The following is a 21,434-nucleotide window of genomic DNA, read 5'->3' as shown; positions in this document are numbered from 1 at the left end:
ATACATAAATGAATAAAATCTTTAAAAAAGAAACACCATGAGGGTCTGTATTAAACGGCCACAGCGTTAGGAGAGTTGAGAACCCCTGTTCTATCTGTTTAATTGTCTTCTGATAAATTTTGTGGTGAGAGCACTGGCTGCCTCTCTCTCTGGAAGAGAAAAAATTTGTGTTTCCACGTGACTATCGGTTGATTGGGACGGGGATGCAGCTCATTTGACAGAATACTCACCTAGCATGCATGAAGCCCTGGTTGCATGCCCAGCATGACATAAACCAGGCGTGGCGTGGCGGTGCAAGTCTGCAATCTAAGCACTTGGGAGGTAGAGGCAGGATGAATAGCCCAAGGTCACAGTGAGTTCATGGCTACATGAGTCTACCCCACCTACCAGAAAATAAAAGGCTGGAGATGAGTCTTTTTAATTATAAACTACCTTATATTTTTTTCCCATTAGGTTAGCCAAGAAACTGCTCGTTAGGGAGTGTTACACGGTAAGATCTCCCTGGCCAGGGGCCGGAGTACAAACTGTATTTAGCTATGCAAGAATAATGACACCGTCTGCTTGCACAGGGCGCCCGGTCTCGTCCACCAGCATCACACGTTATGTGATTTAATCTTTTCGGTGACTTTTTGGTTATAGAAAGACACATGAAGTGATTTGCTAGAGAAGGCTGTGTACTTCCATTTTACCAGTATTTCTTGACCGAGCGGCCCATCTGCCTGTGCAGACCCAGGCACTCAAGTCTGCTTTTGTTTGTGCTTACAATTCAAGAGGAAGGTCAGCTCTGGAAACACTCAGGCACTAAACAGGACAGGACTTGGAATGGCTGACCACGAGTTTACTTGTGGACCGTTCCCTAGGTTACACCAAAACTGTATGATGGCCCAGTTCCCGGCTGACTCATCTACTGTTCTTCATGTCTGTGTGTACCATGACTGCATATGGTGATCACATATGGACACACTAACAGGATGTATATGATAAGGTACAGAGTCTGTTCTCTTCCATCCGAGTACCCACAGGTACCCACAGCTCCACTCGCTCACAGGGACCTACTGGCTCCTAGGAGAGCCTTATAGTTTGAGAACTGGGAGTAAAGGGACAGTCACTGTCAGGCAAGGATGTTACTGCTTCTCCAGTACCTGATCTCAAAAGCTTGGCAGAGGAACCTTCACATGACATCTCAATTCAAAAAGCTCACCAAGTAGCCCAGTTGTAATCTTTTCTCTCCCTTGGGTGCTTGGGCTCAAGTTTAGGGCCCCATGCACGCTAAGCGAGGGTGACCACTGACAGCTGTGGCCTCAGACTTTTATCATAAAAAATACATTATCTGGATATATAATACCATTAGCCACTTTCACTATTTTTTAAAAATAAATTTCATAGAAAGCCTACTGGGAGGAAAGCTGGAGACCATGCTGACCTCTGAGCGAGATTACAGGTCTCATTGTGTAGCCCTGGCTGGCCTGGGACTATGCAGATGAGGCTGGCCTCGAACTCTTGAGAGCTTCAATTAAAGGCACGAACTACCACATTTGGCTAATTACAAATTCTGTAACCCTATGATCCTAACAGAGATGTTGTAGCATTAGCACTCCTTGCCTGGGCAATCTGACAGCCAATGAGACACTGTAATACTCACTTGGGGTAAATGCAAACTGGCACTAGCTTTTTCAGTGGCAATTTGGCTTTATGTATGTATGTATGTATGTATGTATGTATGTATGTATTATTTTTATCCTGAGACAGGATATTTCTTTTAAAAATATTTTTTTAAAGAATTATTTATTTTATGTATATGAGTACACTGTCACTGTCTTCAGACACACCAGAAGAGGGCATCAGATCCCATTACAGATGGTTGTGAGCCACCATGTGGTTGCTGGGAATTGAACTCAGGACCTCTGGAAGAGCAGTCAGTGCTTTTAACCGCTGAGCCATCTCTCTAGCCCTTAAAAATATTTTTTAAGTTTTTTTTTATTTTGTTTTGTTTTGAAGATGTGGTTTCTCTGTGTATCCCTGGCTGCCCTGAACTCAGAGATCTACCTACCTCTGCTTCCCAAGTGCTGGGATTAAAGTCGTGTGCCACCATCAGCCGGTCTTATTTTTATCAGTTCTTAGCGAGTTATGTACGTGTTTTGACCACGTTGCCCCTCCCCCAAGCCTATCCAGATCCCCCTCCCCCTCCCTACCCAACCACGGTGCTCTCACACCTAGGGCCCAGCACCTCACCTCTCCGTGTGCCACCACGCTCAAGTTCTGTTAGAACTTTATTAACCTTACATTTTAATTGATCACTGTGTGTACGTGGGTGCAGTGCTGAGCCATGGGTACGCTGACTAGAGCGTACCTCTGTAGAGGCAATGATTCTTTCTTACCTTGTTCTCGGTCCCGGTGATCCAATTCAGGTTGTCAGGTTTGTGTGGCAAACGCTTCTTACACACTCGGCCGTGTTGCTGGGCCCAGGTTCTTTTGGTTTTTTGAGACACTGTCTATATAGTACTGGCTCTCCTGGAACTTGCTATGTAGACCAGGCTGGCCTCGAACTCACGGAGATCCACTTGCCTCTGCTTTCTGAGTGCTGGGACTAAAGGTATGCACCATCACGCCTCAGCCTACGGCCCACCTTTTTTAAAACCACATAGTCTTTGCTATCTGAACTTTGTTACACAGAGCACATATTTTTAAGTTTTATTCACCTCACAGAACTGACTCACCCTTAAAAGTGGTTGTTAGTGTGCACATGTGCTGTGCTCTTCCGACAGTCAGAGCCACACAGGCCTCCTCAGGGATCTCATTCCTTTTAGGGGTTGGTTTATTGTTTTTGAGACATGGTCTTGACACATAGCCCAATGCTGGTCTCAAACTGCTAATCCTTCTGTCTCGGTCTCCCCCGTGCCGGGCTTACAGGTGTATGCCACCATACATGGCTTCTATGTCCTTAAAAATAGAAAACATTTCTGAGAGATGTTCCAGAGTCACTTAGCTGTAAGAAGTTGTATACAGGGAGAAGATCAAAAGGGTTTGAATTATAAGAACCATCTGATACACATGAACAGGGAGGGGAAAATACCAGAGTAAAAAAAAACAACAGCGAAAACACCAAACAAAAGCAACCGTCACCACCAAAGGATGCCCTATCTGGAAGGTCAATCTGTCAGCAGAGGGCTTGCCCGCCACACAAGAGTGAGGACCTGAGTCTGGCCTGTGGCAGTCATGTGACCTCTGGCCCCAACCCACATGCATGTGGACTCAACACACATATGCAACCCTCCTCCCTCCATATGACCCCACCCATAATTGTATGGTATGTAAAGAAAAAAGATGGAAAGGGTCAGAAAAAAATTAAGATTTTTAAAATGAACACATGCTAGTTCTGCCTCCTTAAATAAACAAATATGGACTTTTGTATCAAAAGATTGAGATAGGATGTACAGGCAGGATGAGGAAAAGGAAAAAGAAAAGGCGCCTTTGGGACTGTGAAGAATACCTCAGTGGTTAAGAGCACGTGCTGTTTGTTCTTCTAGAGTACCAGGATCTGGTTCCCAGCACCCAAAGTGGCTCATACCCATCCAACGTCCTCTTCTGACCTTTGAAGGTCCCAGATGCACATTCGACACACACACATGCAAGCAAAAACACTCGTACACATAAAATAAGTAAGTCTAAAAACGTTTTAGAAACTACTGATTAGGCAGGGCTAAACCAGACTCTTCATTGATCTGAGGACTGCATGGGTTCCATCTCTGGAAGACTGCACATTAAACAAGCTTAGGGATTCATGCTAATTCCCGGGTTCTGGAACTCCCCCATCACAAGAAGATGGGAGACGACCGAGAGGTGCTTGTTCTCAAGTAGCAAGTACCTGGTGAATATTGACAAAACCTACTCAACCAAGAGAATCTGAGAATGAGGAGAGCTGGAGGAAGGGGCCCTTGAAACAGACAGACCTCTTAAACCACCCAGCAATGCGCCAAGCCTTAGGCTTAAAGGTTTTCGGTTTTTGTTTTTTTTTTTTCATTCCTAGGGATGGAACCCAGGACCTTGGGTGCAAAGACTGTACACTCCACTCATGAACCACATCCTCGGTCCTGTGTGTATTTTTGGAGAAAGGATGAAGAGGATTGAGGCTGTGACTCAGACTATAGGGCTCCTGCCTAGCAGGTGTGAAACCCTGGGTTCGGTGAGAAAATTCAAATTTTTGAAAAACAACGTTTTCTGAAAACATTTGGCAAATTTACATCTTTCTGACTTCATATAAAATTCTAACCTTCCTCTGGGGGCATTCTCCTTACGAAAATTTTCCTTTAAGCACTCCAGATCTTGGGAACATTTTGTAGAACATCTTTATTTTTCTTTTCGGTATCACTCAAATCACAGTTCAAAAGTTATGCAATAGGAGGAGTCTCTCGAACCAGGAAAAGGAAGCTTTGCTGCTTATCCTGTCCAAATCAATCAGCCTGGGCACCGCAAGCTCTTATTTGCTTAATTGGGTCAGTGGAGTGACTTTAGCCACTGCCCTGGTTCAACATCAATACAATAATGGAAATGTACACAGGGCAGCCGCCATGCAAAGCTTGTTTTGGTAAAGGAGGAAAGAATTAGACGAGAAACATTTTCAGCTTTCGAGTTAGGAAATTACAAAGTAAGGCTGATGTAACCGTCTGTAATAATTAAACACTGCAGACGAGCCCGTCACCAGATGGGAAGGGGCAGCTTTAAAAAGTAGCGTAGGTATGAATTCTGTGCTGACTTTCTATCTAGTCAAGTTCATTTACCTTGTGGCTAACAACTGACGTAAAGCTTGATCCCAAAGCAAACAACAGGGAATTCTTGACAACAGGCTATCCTTAAAATATTATAACATGGCGTCTTTATTTCCACATGCGGTGTGGGTGTGCACAGCGTCTTAGAGGAAATTAATGCACCGTGTGTGCTGGAGACTGTTGCTCACAACAGAACTACCTCTGCAAACGCTCTGGTTGCCGTATCACACTAGGAAACCATACGAAAAAAGATGATACTATCCCTGATGATACGCTAAGTAAGATAAAACAATAATCAGACTGTAATTCTTATTTGCTTAAAAGTAAATACACCTTATCAAGGAGGCTATCTATACCATGAATTAGAACCATGATAAGGGGCTGGAGAGATGCCTCAGCAGTTAAGAGCACTGACTGCTCTTGTAGAGGACCTGGGTTCAGTTCCCAGCACTCATGTGGTGGCTCACAATTCCCAGTACTAGGAACTCCAACCACTTCATCTGACCACTGTGGGCCCCAGACACACATGTGGTACACAAACATACATGCAGGCAAAACACTGAAACATGTAAAATAAAATAAGCAAATCTAAACAAAATTTTTAAAGGCCATGACAACAATTAAAGATGGAATTGCCTTCAAAATATGCAAAGTAACATCTGAGAGGCCGTCACTGGAGGGAGGATCAGCCATCCACTCCACGGGCTAACTGCAGATACGGCTGGGAGCCAACTTTGGCATTAGGCTGGAAGTTGGACCAGTAGGACTTCTGCTGCCATCTTGGACATGTGGTCATAACCTAGAAGGGGCCATCGATGCCTCCAAAATCTTCTTTCAGACCTTTCCTCAAGCTGCAATGAATTCTGGCTTCAAACCAGATTTTGAATGCTCAAAGCAAATGCAAAGGGTTAAGTTTGGCTGTTTTTTTATTTCTTAGAAGCTAACATAGTTTTAAAGTCAAGTTCGGATCAATTTAGATTACCAAAAGGTGTTCTGGTGAAGAGCAAGTGTGCTCACTGACTGTATTTTGAAGTACATGGTTAGAAAGCTAATATAGACTTTGTGGATAAATATAGCCCGTCTTTAAAGGCAGAACGTATTGCTACGGGAAAATGTCCTCCATCCCAGGACTTACGGCACAGAGCGACAAGCCTGTTTTTCCATGCGGTGAATTTGCAGTGTTGGGGAGTATCGTTCAGTAGACCCAGGGAGAAGTCCTAAATTGGAAAAGCAGCTGAGCCCAAGGTCATCTCTCTTGTTTCCAAATATATCTTGAAACAAATGTAAGAAGGCCACTTTGCTGAGTGTTATCTGGACATATATAGTTTCAATCAAATTCTTCGAGAAGTGTCAGAATAGAAGTTGAACATTTGTTTGACACGGCCAAGTCTCTGGCAAGTGGCCTTCTTGATGGCTAAGGCTCTCCCTGGCAACACTGCCACTGTTCCGATGAAAACTCTCCTGACTCTCAAGGGAAAGAAATCAAGCACTGTGAGACACCAGCTCCGATTTCTTTTTTAAACACAGGAAATCATATAAACTTATAAAAATCTTTCCCAACAAAAATATCCCTTTGAGATATTCTGTTCCTCAGCTAAATTCTTTAGAATGATCAAATCTTTTTTCGCACACACAAAAAACCCCCAACTGTTACATATTTTTTTTTTAAGATTGGATGATACCTCCTTAAAGGCTGGGTCTTTGTATTGGTATGAAAACATCTTCTTCCCCTTAATATAATAAACAGATTAACCGGCTGACTGCCTATACTGGTCCTCCCCAACTCTGGTTAAGCCCCCAGACGATCACGTGTTCTCTCCACATAGAGAAGGTCTCATTTCATCAGCAGTCCATGAGGAAGCTGGGACACTTGGAGAACCAAGACCACAAGAAACCGCTCATCACAGGAGCTGCAGCACAGAGCTTTCACCATCTGGTTTCCACCAGCCCCTCCCTCATCCCCGGTAGGCTCCAGCTTGTACCACAGGATAACTCTCTTCTGCAGGCTTCATACGCCCTATGGAGTCCCGGCTCCTCTCCAAGTTAGATTCTACACGTGCTCCTAGAAGAGGTGGAATTATGGGTGTTGCTCTTCATTGGGCGGGCCTAAGATTGCTCACCCCAAAGGGCTTTTCTTCCTCTTGATTTCTGAATTGGTCCCTTAGAGCTCTTAAACCCCCAAAGGATTGCAGTGACCTTCACACAACATAAAGGATTTAAGCTATGTCATAACGCGAGTGTCTGGAAGTCCAGTGAAACTCTGCTCTTTGTAACTAATGTTGATGTCTGGAAATACTGTAATTTTCAGGAAATCTGGGGTGGTTCTGCTCGTGAGGTAAACAAGCACTAAGACCTTCTATTGTGGGTCCCATTGCTCATACTGATACCTAGACTTCAGCTTTTCTCCCATGGCGTGTCACCTCCGGCTGTCCCACAGTCATCACCTTGACCATCCTCCAGCGCTCCTCCAGTTCCCACCTCTCTGAGGAAGCCTCCTTGACTTTTTTTTTTATCTTCTGGTCTTCCTAAATCCCAGGGTTTTTTTTTTTTTCTTTTCACTTCTTCACTTCGCCACATCTCCACACACTTTTAGCTCATTAGTGCCCAGGCTGGTATTGAACTCCTGAGCTATGGACCGTCTTGTCTTGCTACAGCTCCCAAGAAGCAGGAGAGTAGGCATCTACCGCTGTGCCAGACCAGATGCTTGGGGTTTTTTTTGTTTTGTTTTTAAGCAGAATGAACATAGATTTATTTAGGAAAACTGAGAAAGAGCTCCTCAGAGTGGGAGGGGCTTAGGGAGAATATTCTAGATGCCTGTTTTGGCTATTTCCATAGCACGAGCATAGTTAACACCCAGTTACTAGGTCTGGATGCTTACTGATGCTTATAGGTCTGTTTAACACTGCAGACAGACCTTTTATTCTCCTGTGCCTTTTCGGATAGTCTAGCTGAGGGCCCCCCTGGTGGGTCCCTGTGGCTGAGGGTAGTACCAAATCACCCTTCTTATTGTATACTGTTTTCTCTATACATTCATACATATGATACATTTCAATGTAATGGCAGTAACAATAAAATATGACTTAAAATCAGATACTATGATAAAGGCTATTTAAAGTTTATGAATTATTATGACATTTTTCATTAATAAGTTTTGGCGTACAGCTGATCAAATGAAACTGAAGCATTAAAAAGCAAATCTGTGGGTCAGGAGGGACTGGTGTACAGAGCACAGCAGCTTAGCACAGTGGTGCTCCCTCATCTCCCATGGCAACCGGCCTCGCACTGAGATCTCCCATCATTTCCGGAACATACCATATCCTTAAGTGAATTTTAAACTTATGTATCATGCGTGTGTTCTTATGTTTGCATATGTGTGTGTGTGTTCCTGCATGTTTATATGTGGAATGTCTGTGTGCAGTGCTCCAGGAGACTAGAAAAAGGAAATCAGTTCCTATGATGCTGGAGGTACAGGCAGTTGTAAGCCTCCACGTGGGTGCTGGGAACCCAAGCTAGGTCCTCTGTAAGAACAGCCAGTGCTCTTAACTGCCAAGAATCTCTCCAGGCCCTTAAATGCTTTTATATCTTCCATCTTTTTTCTATAAAATTTTCATCAGATTTCCATAAAATCTTAACACATCCTTGGAAATCTAGACACATCTCACCTCTTTCTAAATAATTCCTCAAACCATTCAAAACATATACCATTACTTCCCTATATAGTATTTGAGTCTGTGCATTTGGAAAATTCTGCTTATTGAGTATACAGCTTTCATTTCCATAAGGGTTCAAAGGGCCAACTTGGATCACTCGGCTTGGTGGGAAGCCCCTTTACCTGCTCAGCCACCTCGCCTGTCTAAAAATCTGTGAGTTTTTTAGAACAAAAATGAGGTCATGTAGATTTTTCATTGTTGGAATGTAGTAAAGAGTCACACCTAGAAGATAAGTATACGTAAGTCAATATTCTCCAGTTTAGAAAGAAGCTGTGTCTTGGCACTTTTATTAAAAAATGGCAAGCGATGTTTATAAAGTCAAAATAATTTTGACTGAATAAATATGCGCATCTTGTAGTCTTGCTTATTATGATTTTTTTTTTTGTATTTAAAAAATTCTTGGAGTTACAGATGGTTGTGAGCCACCAGGTGGGTGCTGGTGTCCTCTGCAGGAGCGGCCAGTGCTCTTAACCTCTGAGCCATCTTGTCAAGCCCCAAATCCATTCTTTAAAAAGGTATTCTAACTTTATAAATGTTACTAAACAGAATTTAATGCACATGACAATTCAGAAACAGACACTAACTTGGTTATAAATAAATACTGTTTACAACGGACCCCACACCAAGGCAGCAGTTAAGAGCACAGGTTTTGGATGCAGGCTCTGCCAGTCATTACCTAGGCCATAGTGTGAGGTCTAACTGTCCTGCCTCACTGTGAGAATCACCTTGCTTCCCACAGAAGCTTCTGGGACTATGCCGGGCACACGCCCGGCACTTAGTAATAGTTCAAGCCCTTTCTTCTTTATGGAGTCTGCAGAGCTTTGGGAGATAGTATCTGCTAATTTGTTGCTTTGTTTAATTAATGTTTTAAACCAAGCCCATCCTTTGATACCACGGCACTGTGCCCAAGCCTCTTTAAGGAGGGAACTGCAATGCAGCTCCTCTTCAGAGCAGGAAGGCAATCTGTAGCAAGGGCAGCAGCAGACTGGCTTTGTGCTGGCTGGCAGGGCTCCCTAAGAGGTCCCTCCAACAAGGGAATATGTGGGTGAGTCATTCAAGCAGCAGAGCCTGCTGTTCTCTGCTGATTTCTAGGCTATCCACCAAGTGCTACACTAAGCAGCTCCTCACAGGGACCAACTGTCACATCCTGGACTCAAGTGGAAACTTAAGACCTCACTGGGAAACAGGAATCTTTCATTTCTCCCCATATTCTGAATTGTGACTTTCCATAACAGTAAACCAGCTTAGTGACTCAAGGCTCTCTAGTTCTAGAAAGGAAATTGTGAAATTACCAGTGACCAAGAAAGTACTTCCAGTTTGCCAAAAGAGGGAGCTTGGGAGCAGAAAGCACGTGTTTGTCCAGGCCTCTCAAAAAAACTACTTATTTGGACTCTGTGTTTTATTTTTTTATTTCTTTTGCAAGGACTGGGTAAGAATAAACCATATTCTTCTCCAGTGAACCTGCTATTTTTTTAAAGACTGTTTTAAGACACAAGAGTCAAACATCAAAACACACAGATCATCTTTAATGATCCTTCCTTACCCTCCCCAGACAAAACAGTTACCACATGCCTAGTTGCCACCACAAACAGCTCTAATTAGATGGCCCTCGTTTAGGGGAGAGGGAGGAAGGACTCAGACAGCGTAAGGACAGAGGTAATTACACTGGTGACAAAGGTGCAGATTTGTCTCTTTTCTGGTTGCTGTAGACTGTCTGAAAGACAGTGTGGTACACATGTTCCAGACCTGCCATCCCACAACATGGCCAAACTGTGGACAAGCAAGCTGTGGGAAGGCTAATCATCAGGGTGGGCACCCATTACCTGCTCCCAGAGGCAAACTCCTTCCTACCAAGCAAGAGGCATGACGTAAGCACCTAGAACTCTTTGTGGAAACAAACTTGTCATTCACCCTCATCAGGCATCAGTGTTGGGTGAGGACCTGTGTAAGGTGAGGTTTTTCTGAGAAACAGTTATTTTTTAATATAAACTTTGCCTTTGTGAAGACAGCTTTGTCTGTGTTATTCACGATGCATTTTTTTTCCAAATTCAAATCCAAAGAATCCTGCCAATTTACACATTTTAAGTTTGAGTGAATATATAGCCTCTTATTTTACTCAAATTATTTTTAAAAATGCTTGGTATCATCTTAGCATTAAAAACGTAAGAAACACACTTGGAAAGTGCATAGACCTTAAAATTTTCAAAAAAAATGTATAAATGTCATGCATGTTAAGAATTCAGCAGAATGACAAACATCAAATTAAAGCAAACGTGACTCAATGGCTTGTTTTAGAATTGCTGCCTGCTGAATTAAAGCAACGGGGCAGCCAGCATCAGCCTACAGGGAAAGCGAGCTGGCTCACAGTCTCTGGGTCCTCTCCCTTCACTCTCTGGTGTTCTGAGGTCTTCTAGCCTGCTCCCCAGCTCTGGAAAATGTGACCTTGAATTCAGCCGATTGTAACAGGAAGTACATCCGACTTCTAGGTTCTTCTTAAAGGGCATATTTACAGGATTATTTCCTGGACCAATAGTGAGCGAGAGGGAGTCACCACCGACAGTCCGAGTCCTCAGAACAGCTGGAGCACCAGCCCCACAGAAGGAAAGCCACTGCAGAGGCAGAGTCACAGGCGACATTCTTCTCCTTTATTTGGGCCATCACGTGAAAGACAATTATTTTATAAAATGACTAAGTGCGCGCATCAGTTAGCCAGTTACCATATTAACCTTGAAGGAAACAATGGAGCAAGCTCTTCTTTACTAAGTACAAGCTGTCAGAACCTGTCAGGGTTAGTCAAAGCTTCTTAATGTTCCAATCAAGTCATGGGCGCGTGGAAGGGAAGTCTGCAGGAAACCCATTAAGCTGCGTTACTAAGTGTCCAGTGTTACGTAAAAGCTATAAATAACTTGTTCTTTTAGAGGTTTTTCCAATTTGCTTTTCTTGAAGTGATAAGGAGGTTCTGCTTCAATTAATGAAGCAATTCTGAAGCTGCTTTTGTGTGTAATCCACACCCTTGCCCTGTGCAGAGTAAAATGGCATGTGATAATCAATCCGAACCTGGTGGGCCTGGGGCTGCCCTTCACAATTCCAGAACTTTAGAGAACGTCGGAGTGTGGGGCTAAAAACCAGATTAGCTCTAGGTGTAATGACCTTGTGAGACTTCCTTTGGGGAATAAAATGCCTTTTCTGAAAAGCCATCTAGTCTTTCATGTATTTCTTACAGGATTCACATTCTGGTTAATGGAGCATTATGTACTACTAAAACCACAGCAAGCCCACAGCTGATCCGACACAAACATAATCTACCTTGGTGTCCAAAAATGATTACTGAATCAAGAAGGGTTTCTTTGCACACACTGACACAGCCTTTCTTCTTCTAGCTTCTGATCTATCAAAGGGAGGAAGGACAATGCTGGGAGCTGAAGCTTGCCCAGGTAAGAGGGCAAATAAACTGAGGACCAGACTCCATCACAGACACAGGAATGCTCATCTTCTCCTTCCTCCCCTTCACTTCTCTTTTCTTAATGTGCCTGTGTGTGTGTGTGTGTGCCTGTGTGTGCACCTCTGTGTGTATATGTGTACCCGGATGTGTGGAGAACATAGGTGAACACCGAGATTCTGATTACTAACAAAGAAGCTTTCAAACAAATATTAAGAGTAGATTAAACTTGGGACAAAGAGATCCATGTCTATATATTTTACACAACACAAAATTTCATTACTTTTTTTAAAGGTAGTTAAACAGAAATAGCCTACAAAGGACATACTAACAATTTAAAATCTGGGTTTTCAACTCTAAAGACATTTTGAAACACAGATTGAAGCAAAAATGAAATAAAAGAGAAAATACAAGTTTAATATCTTTCTTTAATGAAAACCAAAGAAATCTTTAAGTATGTAGTCCACATGAAGTTGGGAGCACATTAGATTCTTAATTTCACTAGGAACCCTGTGTTAGCTTTCCAGCCTATGTTGCATCTGTGTTTTATGACAATTTTTATATTTATAATAACAATGCAATATTGTATTATAAAGTCCAAACTTAGTGAAAATGAGTGAGAATCCTGAGATGAGAGATAAATGTCATAAAATACTTTAAAAAGAAAAATCTTGACACAACTATATCATCTAAGATCAACAGCAGTGACAGGGTGCAGGCTTTATTTGCTTTGACATCACGTGAACATCACAAATGCTTTTCACAACATTAACTGGTTTGTATTTTATAGAACAGAAACAAACTGAAGTGAAACCGTAGCGACTGCTGACTTCAGACAAATGTTTCCTCAAAACAAGAGATCCTAGTTCTTAGGAGTCCTCCAAGTCACAGAACAGACTGAGAAAGACATCAATCCATCGGTTACTACAGCCTGAAAAACTGCGTGGTTCTTAATGGACACGTGTTTACATTACAGAGAGCAAGCTAAGCCCTTTCCCATAAAACTCAGGAGACACCACTCCACGTCTAACTAAACACACAACGAAAGCCTCTTCTTCAGTCAAAAAGCCCTTTAAAACCTGATCTGCCTTCACTTCATTTCCAAGACAACTTTAGAAGGGATGGCTAGTCTGAAAGCAAAGGATGAATAAGTCACTTCCAAGAAGGAAGCACATTATGCAGATGCCACTTGAGCCCAGCGACACCAGGCTCAGAGAACCAGCCGGTCCTCGCCGCCCTCCTGAATTACCTGGCCAATGGAGGCTGAGCTCTGCTGCCTTAGAAAGCACTGTTTTTTGCATTCCATCAGTTGTTCGAGATCACGCCACATCTTTGCTTGCTTCATGTTGGGACCGTGACTTTCTCGTACAGCTTTTTGTTTCTCCCGGAGTTTCTATCATTAAACAAAACAAAACACCAAGAAAAATAAATTATTGGTTAAAGGGATTTACTTCTGTCATCATGACACAGAGGAGTATGGTATGTTTTGTACATTTCATGAGTGATAATAGCGCAAATACATTCTCCTCTAAAACATACTAAGAATATTTAAAACGTTAACTAAATTTAAAAGGTATATCTAGAATAACCTGAAGTTAAAAAGGTCAGACAAGAGGGCTGGAGAGATGGCTCAGAGGCTAGAAACATTTGCTGTCCTTACAGAGGACTCAGGTTTGATTCTCAGCACCCACATGGTGGCTCACAGACATCTGTAACTCCAGTCCAGGGGCTCTGATGCATACATTGGATACACTTGCATAAATTTAGGCCGCCATCCATCCACATAAAACAAACATATTGCTTCCCAGCTTTTGGCTAAGATCAAGTGTAAGAAACAAACAAAAAAGTCATGAGAAAAACGGAAAGAGGAAAAAAAAAGGGAGACAGAAGGAAAAGAAAGGAAGGGGAAGGGAGGGAAGGACAGGGCAGGGAAGGAAAAGGAGTGGAGGGGAGGGAAGGGAAGGAAACAGAAGGGGAAGGGAAGGGAGAAGGGGATGGGAAGGGGAAGGAAGCTCGCAGGAAGCACAGAGGCAGACTGGTTTGACAACACGGAACCCAGACCAAGTCAAAGCACCCGAGGGCTGGCTGAGGCTCTGTTACTAGTTATTAGCAGGTACTTAGGTTCCTGGATCGTGGTTTTCTTAACTACCAACTGTAGCTAATAATCGGGAACACTAAAAGTATGTGCTTTATACTATTTTCTCTTCATGTAAAAACAGAGATAAAAATACTTCATAAGCTATATTGTGTTGTGTATGCTATTATCATTAAATATATATTGTACTCTGAAATCATGTACCTTCTATATGAGTTAAAATTATCAAACCACATGTATATCTTCTTCAGAGAAATCAATGATTTTTTAAAAAGTTATTTACCATTTAATAGGCCAAAATCTTTATAAGAAATGGTTTTTAAAAATAAGACTTATTGCCAGCCTGAGTACAAAGCATATGCCAGGATAGCCAGGGACACACAGAGAGACCCTGTCTCCAAACACAGAGGACAGCCAGGGATACGCAGAGAAACCTGTCTCAAAAGAAAAAGGAAAGAAAGGAAGGAAGGAAAAGGAAAGGAAAGGAAAAAAGAGAAAAGACCATTTATTTTTACTTTGTATATACGGATGTCTTGCCTGTAGGTATGTCTGAGCACCGCACACATGTGTGGTCCCCATGGAGGACAAATGGGTGTCAAATCACCCATCTAGAGTTACAAATGGATGTGGCAGCCATGTGGGTGCTGGGAATTGAATCTGGGTTCTCTTAACCACTGAGCCATCTGAACCATCTCTCCAGCCCCCAGAATTATTTCTGTTACTGTCTAGATGATTCCACCTGCAAAAGCTGGTTTACTTACTGACTATAATCATAAATAGAAGTGAAAAATGTTTTCAATAAATTGTAAAATTATATTTTGGTTCTGTAAATGAAGGAAGACTGACAGAAAAGAGGACTCAGAATAAAGAGACAGCAAGAAAGAAGGGCAGGGTGGTAGTGTACACACAGGGAACCACTATGACAGAAACACCAACAGATGCCATGTGAGAAAATCACAGGAGGGAGAGACAAGCAGGCACACGGCAGCCGCCACACGGGACACACTCATCTTTCCTCTTTTAGGACACGGCTCATCTACCGATCTTCAGGACAAATCAGAGTGCTGGTGGCTGATGCTTGCCCAAATAAGAGAATGAACCAGGATGAAGGCGAGATTTAAACCACTGATTAAATACTGCCCACCCAGTTATGGGTACTGAAAGCAAATATAACAGGAAACAGAGAGAGAACACACAGGCATTTTCAGAAATAACTGTAATATAACCAACCATTAAAAAAAAACGTTTACAGAAAGCACAGGCTTAGTATGTGTAAGTTTATGCTGTGATTAATGTATCCCACCACAAACATTTTTATGTTCACAAATTAAAGAATTTGAAAAGACCACTAAAGTACACTAAGAATTTTAAGAGAGTTCTGAGCATGACTTTTCACATATGGTAAACCTAAGGTATAATTCTTCTTATATTAGAGAAATAATCTCTCTCCCCAAAATGCTAACAACTTATAAGAATTACTTAAAGAAGGAACTAGAGGTGGAGGAGATGGCTCAGTGGGTAAGCATACTTGTTAAGAAAACATTACACGGGAAGGGGTGAGAACTTGTTGGTGCTGTAGATGGGACCCAGGCTTCTGCAGGCTCGCTCGGCATGTGCACTGTCACTGAGCCTCACCCAGCCCAAGGAAGAGCTGTAATTGGATTTAGAAATTAAGCTTGTAAAGATATTTAAGGTTTTATAAGTGTTTCTATACACATCAACATCCATCCAGATACTTTTAATTAAAAGATTATATACATGTATGTCATAGCTCATAATGAATACAGATAAATATACATTCATATCTATTTATATCATATATTTATTACATCTGTCAATATATCAATATATTAATATAACACATGATATTAATGTATAAATTTTATAGATTCTATAAATATATGTAGAATACATTAGAATATATTCTAATATATTTATAGACTACATTATAGTTCAGTGTGGGCTATTAAATATAAATATATTTATGGTATATAAACATATGATAAATATTTAATATATAATGATATATTTATAAAATATATAATAAATAAATATGTTACTGGATATTTATCTATATGTGTCTTGGGTGTTTTGCCTACATGTATGTCTGTACCACATGGTTTGCACAGACACCAGGAGGGGACATGGGATTCCTTGGAACTGGACTGATAGACAATTGTGAGCCACCACATGGGTGCTGGGAATTGAACACAGGTTCTTTGGAAGAGCAGGTAGTGCTCTTAATCACTGAGCTATTTCTCCAGCCCCATTTCTAAACAAGAGAAAAAGGGGGATAGTTTCGTATTAGCATAATGTGGAATCTTTAGATGAAAGCCTACTGACAAATATACTAAAAATCTAAGCAACCTACTGTTTATGTATTCTACAAATGAAGGTTTATATAAGCTAATTCAAATACATAAATGTCTAAGATGAAAATTTTATTTTCTTCCTTTTTGGATGCAACTGTATCACCCTATAAAGCAGCAGTTCTCAAACTGTGGGTGGCGATCCCTTTGGGGGTCAAGTGACCTTTTCACAGGGGTCACCTAAGATCACCAGAAAACATAGATAGTTGTATTTCAATTCATAACAGTAGCAAAATTACAGTTATAACATAGCAACAACAAAAATAATTTTATGGCTGGGGGTCACCACAACATGAAGGACTGTATTAAAGAGTTCTCTCTCTCTCTTTCTCCCTGTCCCTCTCCCTCTCTCTCTCTGTGTGCGTGTACACACTTGATACAGAGGGCCTCTGAGAGGACCCGGCTCTCTCTAGCCTGCGAGTCTGCAGACTGGCCTCAGGTTACCCCACGTTAACATTCAGCACTACCTCACTGGTTCCTTTACATTCCTAAGAGAGGAAGTAACAACCTTAAAACTGCAGCCTTCCAAAAGAATGAGTGTGAGAGCCATGCAGTAAGAAGTCTGAATTAGAAACATTAAAAAAGGAATTCTTACCTTACCAAGGTTTTCCTGTTCAGTAATATTTTTGGTATACTGTTCCCTAGGGAGTCAACAGAATATTCAATCTTAGCTTGGATGATTTATTCACACAATGAGATTATTAATCAGCACAACTGTAGACAGTAACAGCTGAGGGCAGAATCAGAACGGAACTCAGCAGATACTTCGTTTTCCTTCGTGCTTAGTCATTTCTTCCAGTAAACAGTAATTTTAAAGGGGAAAGGGGCAAAGCATTACATAGGAAATTAAGATATAACGCTACTTCTGGTTAATCGACCCTCAAAACTCGCAGCCCGTTTGCTTATATTACACACTGCCCTTAGAGTTTATTAGATAAACAAGCGTCTGACTCTACACCTCTGCTTCCAGGAAGTCAACCTGCAGAAGAACGCCCACAACATAAGAAACATAAGAGCAAATACTGTTTATTTCATCAATGTATAGAATACTGAAAGCTGGAAGACTAAATGCATACAGGCAGGAAGTGTTTATGCAGATTATAGCACTTGATTGGAAGGAATAACACAGAGTTGTCAAAAATGAGGTGAATCTATACATACTGAAGTGGGAAAAAATCCCAAATGAATATTAAGATAATTTCTATTATTGGTACACACACATGTATGCTATTTTTGGTATACACACATGTATGTTTACATATATTTCCCGTGTGTTTGCACACATGCAGACATATTAGCATTTTCAAGGTTGACTATGGAACAATGTACACTGAAGCACTAACAGCAGATTGTTAAAGCCTGAACCATGACAATATGGCCTGCGTCTTTAAAATACTTTATTTTATTTCATGTGTTTGGGTGTTTTATCTGCATGTATATTTGTACACCACATGTGTGCCAAATTTGTCTGAGGCCATAAGTGGGTGCTGAATCTCCTGGAACTGAAGTTACACATGGCTGTGAGCCACCATGTTGGTGCTGGGAATCCAAGCCAGATCCTCTGGAAGGGCAGCAGCGCTCATAACCTGTGGGTCTCGACTGCTTTGGGGGTTAGCTCTCACAGGGGTCCCCTAAGACCACTGGAAAACACAGAGATTTACACTGTGACTCCTGACAGGAGCAGAGTCCATTATGAAGTAGCAACGGTAGACAATACTTGTACGGCTGGGGTCACACAGATGAGGAGCTGTACGAGGGTTGCAGCAGTAGGAGGGTGGAGAACCACTGCTCTAAGCCATCTCTCCAGCCCCCTCCACCCGCCATCTCCCTCCCTCCCCCACCCTTTTAAAAGATCTCACGGAGCCCAGTACAGCCTCATACTTAGCTGGCCTTGAACTACTAATCCACCTGCCTTCACCTCTTAAGTGCTGGGGTTTACAGTGGTGTGCCACTACACACTAGGTTCTTCCCTTTCCTTTTTCCCTTGCATCCCCTTCCTCCCCTTCCTGCTCTTTCTTTCCTTCTTCCTTCCTTTCTTTAACAGGGTTTTACTAGGTATCCAGCTAGTTTTTAATTCACCTAGGTAGACCAGGCTGGCTTTGAGCCCACAGCAATCTTGCCAGCTCTTCCTCCCGAGTCCTGGAAACACAGACATACACGATCACATACACACCTTGAACATTTTTCTCAGGCTGGCCTCAAACTCATTTAGCCCAGGCTAGCCCTAAACCCATAATCCTCTAATCTCAGACTTCCAGTGCTGAGGTTACAGGTATGTGCCACCACGCTCACCACGTTTCGTCTGGAAAGCACTGAATTTCTACTTAAAATGGTTACTTTTTGGTTTTACAAATAATCTTTATAAGCTAAAATCTCATTTAAAGTAAAAAAAAAGTAAAAATATTTTAAAATTAAAGTACAATTATATTTTAATGCTGTGTAAGAAAAAAGTGCGATTTAAAGTAGGTGGCATGTTAAGGTCAAAGGGTTAAGGAGCAGATGGAGGTGTCCAGAGTAGTTCACGCCAGCCTGACATAAGACAGACAGCGTCACGTAGTACAGAGGACTCTCAGCTGAGAAAACGCCTCCACAGGATCGGGCTGCAGGCTAGCCTGGAACGCATTTTCTTTTCTTTCTTTCTTTCTTTTTTTTTTTGAGACAGGGTTTCTCTGTATAGCCCTGGCTGTCCTGGAACTCACTCTGTAGACCAGGCTGGCCTCGAACTCAGAAATCCGCCTGCCTCTGCCTCCCAAGTGCTGGGATCAAAGGTGTGTGCCACCACCGCCAGGCTGGAATGCATTTTCTTAATCAGTGATGTGTGTAAGAGGGCTCTGCTCAGTGTGGGCGGTGCCACGCCAGGGCTGTCAGTCCTGGGTACTCTACAAACTCAGGCCAAGCAAGCCATGAGGAGCAAGCCAGTCAGCAGCACCCTCCATGGCTCTGCATCCGCTCCTGCCTCCAGTTCCTCTGATTGAATTCCTGCCCTGACTTCCTAACATTTGTAAGCTGAAATCAACTGATTTTGGTCAATGGTATTTTATCACAGCAATAGAAACGCTAACTAAGCAAGGAACATGGGAGAAGTCTTTAGATTCCTTATATTTGTTTGCTTGTTTGTTCAGGATTTTGTGAGACAGGGTTTTTCTATGTAACAGCTCTGGCCTCAAACTCAGAGTACCTGCCTGTGCCTCCCAAGAGCTGTGACTAAAAACATGTGCCACTATGCCTGGCTAGCTCTTATATTTAAATGCAACTATTGTTTTATTTTTCTGGGCAGACTTAGATTGTACTATTAGAAGAATTAAGGTAAGATGAAAAACCCAGAAGCACCAGCAGAGCAAGGCCATGACCCTGCAGTGTGAGGCAGGAGAATGGCTAGGATGGGGAGGCGCAGATGGTACCCAGGGTCCTTGCTGAGGAGCACAGACAGCACACTTGCATCAGGACAACCTGCAGGCCTGATTCAGGCTGTCAGGCTTGTCAGCAAGCTCCCGTACCGTCTGAGCCATTTTGCTGGTCCCTTTTACAGTATGTATATGCACTGCTGTAGTCATGGCCCAATACTCTTCTACAAGAAAGCTAGGGCGTGTGAAAGTTTATAATGATTGCGTGTCATATGGGGCCGGGCACCTGCACATGGGTTGTGTAGAGACAGAGGCTGGCTTCAGGGATTTCCCTCCCTCACTTCTCTTCTTTATGTCTAAAGCAGCCCCTCTCTCTCTCTCTCTCTCTGAACCCAGAGCTTCCTCTTTTGGCTACCTTAGCTGGACAGTGGGGCCCGGGAAATGTCTGTCTCTGACCCTCACTGCAGGGGTTACAGGCACATGCCATCATATCTGCTCTCTGTGGGCGCTGGAGATGGCCCCTCAGGCCCTCACACTTTGTAGTGAGCACCTTACCCACCGAGCCACCTCCCCGGCTGTACTGATTTTGCCTTACACTTATTTATATGTGTGTGTACATTCAAATGCCTGAGCCACACATAGCACATGTATGGAAGTCAGAGAACAACTTGTGGGAATTAGTTTTCTTCTTCCTGTGTAGGTTCTGGGGATTAAACCCAGGCTGTCAGAATGGCAGGAAAGACCCTTAACCACTGAGCCATCCTGCTCGCCCCATGCTGGCTTTTTTAGTGATGAAGTACATCCTGTCAGAAAATCATCACATGTAACAGTCCATAAACCTTCTTCATTTTTATACTGGTAACCTTGCAGAAGTAAATGAGAATTCTAAATGTCTACTCTACGGAACAAGTCAACTGCTCTATTTCCTCCCACTGACAATACAGACTCTAAGAACAAAGTCACTGACAATACAGACTCTAAGAACAAAGTCACTATGTGCTACCTGGAGGCAGAGGCAGGTGGATCTGAGTTTGAGGCCAGCCTGGTCTATAGAGTGAGTGCCAGGACAGCTAGTGAGACCTTGTCGAGAGAGAGAGAGAGAGAGAGAGAGAGAGAGAGAGAGAGAGAGAGAGGGAGAACCCTACAGTTTACATTGTTTAAAAGAATCTGAATAAGACCGTTGCTAGTTTAATGTGTGAGAGCATGTACTGAAGCATGAAGCATGTACTTTATTTACAGGCGAGCTCCAGGCTGCCTGCCCTCCAGCATACTACACAGACGCTGTAACAGACAACTTCTACAACAGACAAGCTCCCAGGCTCCTCTGGTAACACTAATGCACACATGGTCGCTCAACGTCTCAAGCGTAGGCTCAGCAAATGTGACTCCTCCTCCCTTTTGTGTTCTTACTGGAGAGGAAGAAGAAAACAGTTCCCATGGCGGCATTTTATTACAACTTGCGAATATTTTACAAATGAATGATTTTAAGGCGAGAGTTGATTCAAGTTGATTTAAGGCAAGACTACGCCACAGTTGAGACCACAAAAACTCCCCAGTCAAGGACTAGGCACACAGCCCTCATTTCAGAGCTGGTGTACTGCAGTCACATGCTTCTAGCTAAAAGGCAGTTGTCACAGTGCAACTGTGACAGCAGGGAGATGACCAGAGTGCCACCACGTGTGCTTACGGAGAGGACATTAGAGTGCCACCA

General features: G+C 42.6%; 1 protein-coding gene across 2 annotated transcripts in view; it reads right to left on the bottom strand.

Annotated features, from left to right (window-relative positions):
- Positions 1-12,323: 12,323 nt before the first annotated feature.
- Positions 12,324-21,434, bottom strand: part of Ift81 (intraflagellar transport 81) — a 65,567-nt gene continuing 56,456 nt past the window's right edge. For both annotated transcript variants that reach the window (XM_028766180.1, XM_028766179.1), the window contains exons 18-19: positions 16,975-17,020; positions 12,324-13,308 (exon numbers count right to left, since the gene is read on the bottom strand). In XM_028766180.1, coding sequence (XP_028622013.1) covers positions 13,126-13,308; positions 16,975-17,020 — 229 coding nt within the window. In that variant the 3' untranslated portion in view covers positions 12,324-13,125. The remainder of the gene's footprint in view (positions 13,309-16,974; positions 17,021-21,434) is intronic.

This window comes from Grammomys surdaster, unplaced genomic scaffold, assembly GCF_004785775.1.
Source record: "Grammomys surdaster isolate TR1022 unplaced genomic scaffold, NIH_TR_1.0 166, whole genome shotgun sequence".
NCBI lineage: Eukaryota > Metazoa > Chordata > Mammalia > Rodentia > Muridae > Grammomys > Grammomys surdaster.
The sequence above is the reverse complement of the archived record's forward strand: the minus strand, read 5'-3'. Positions and strand labels throughout refer to the sequence as shown.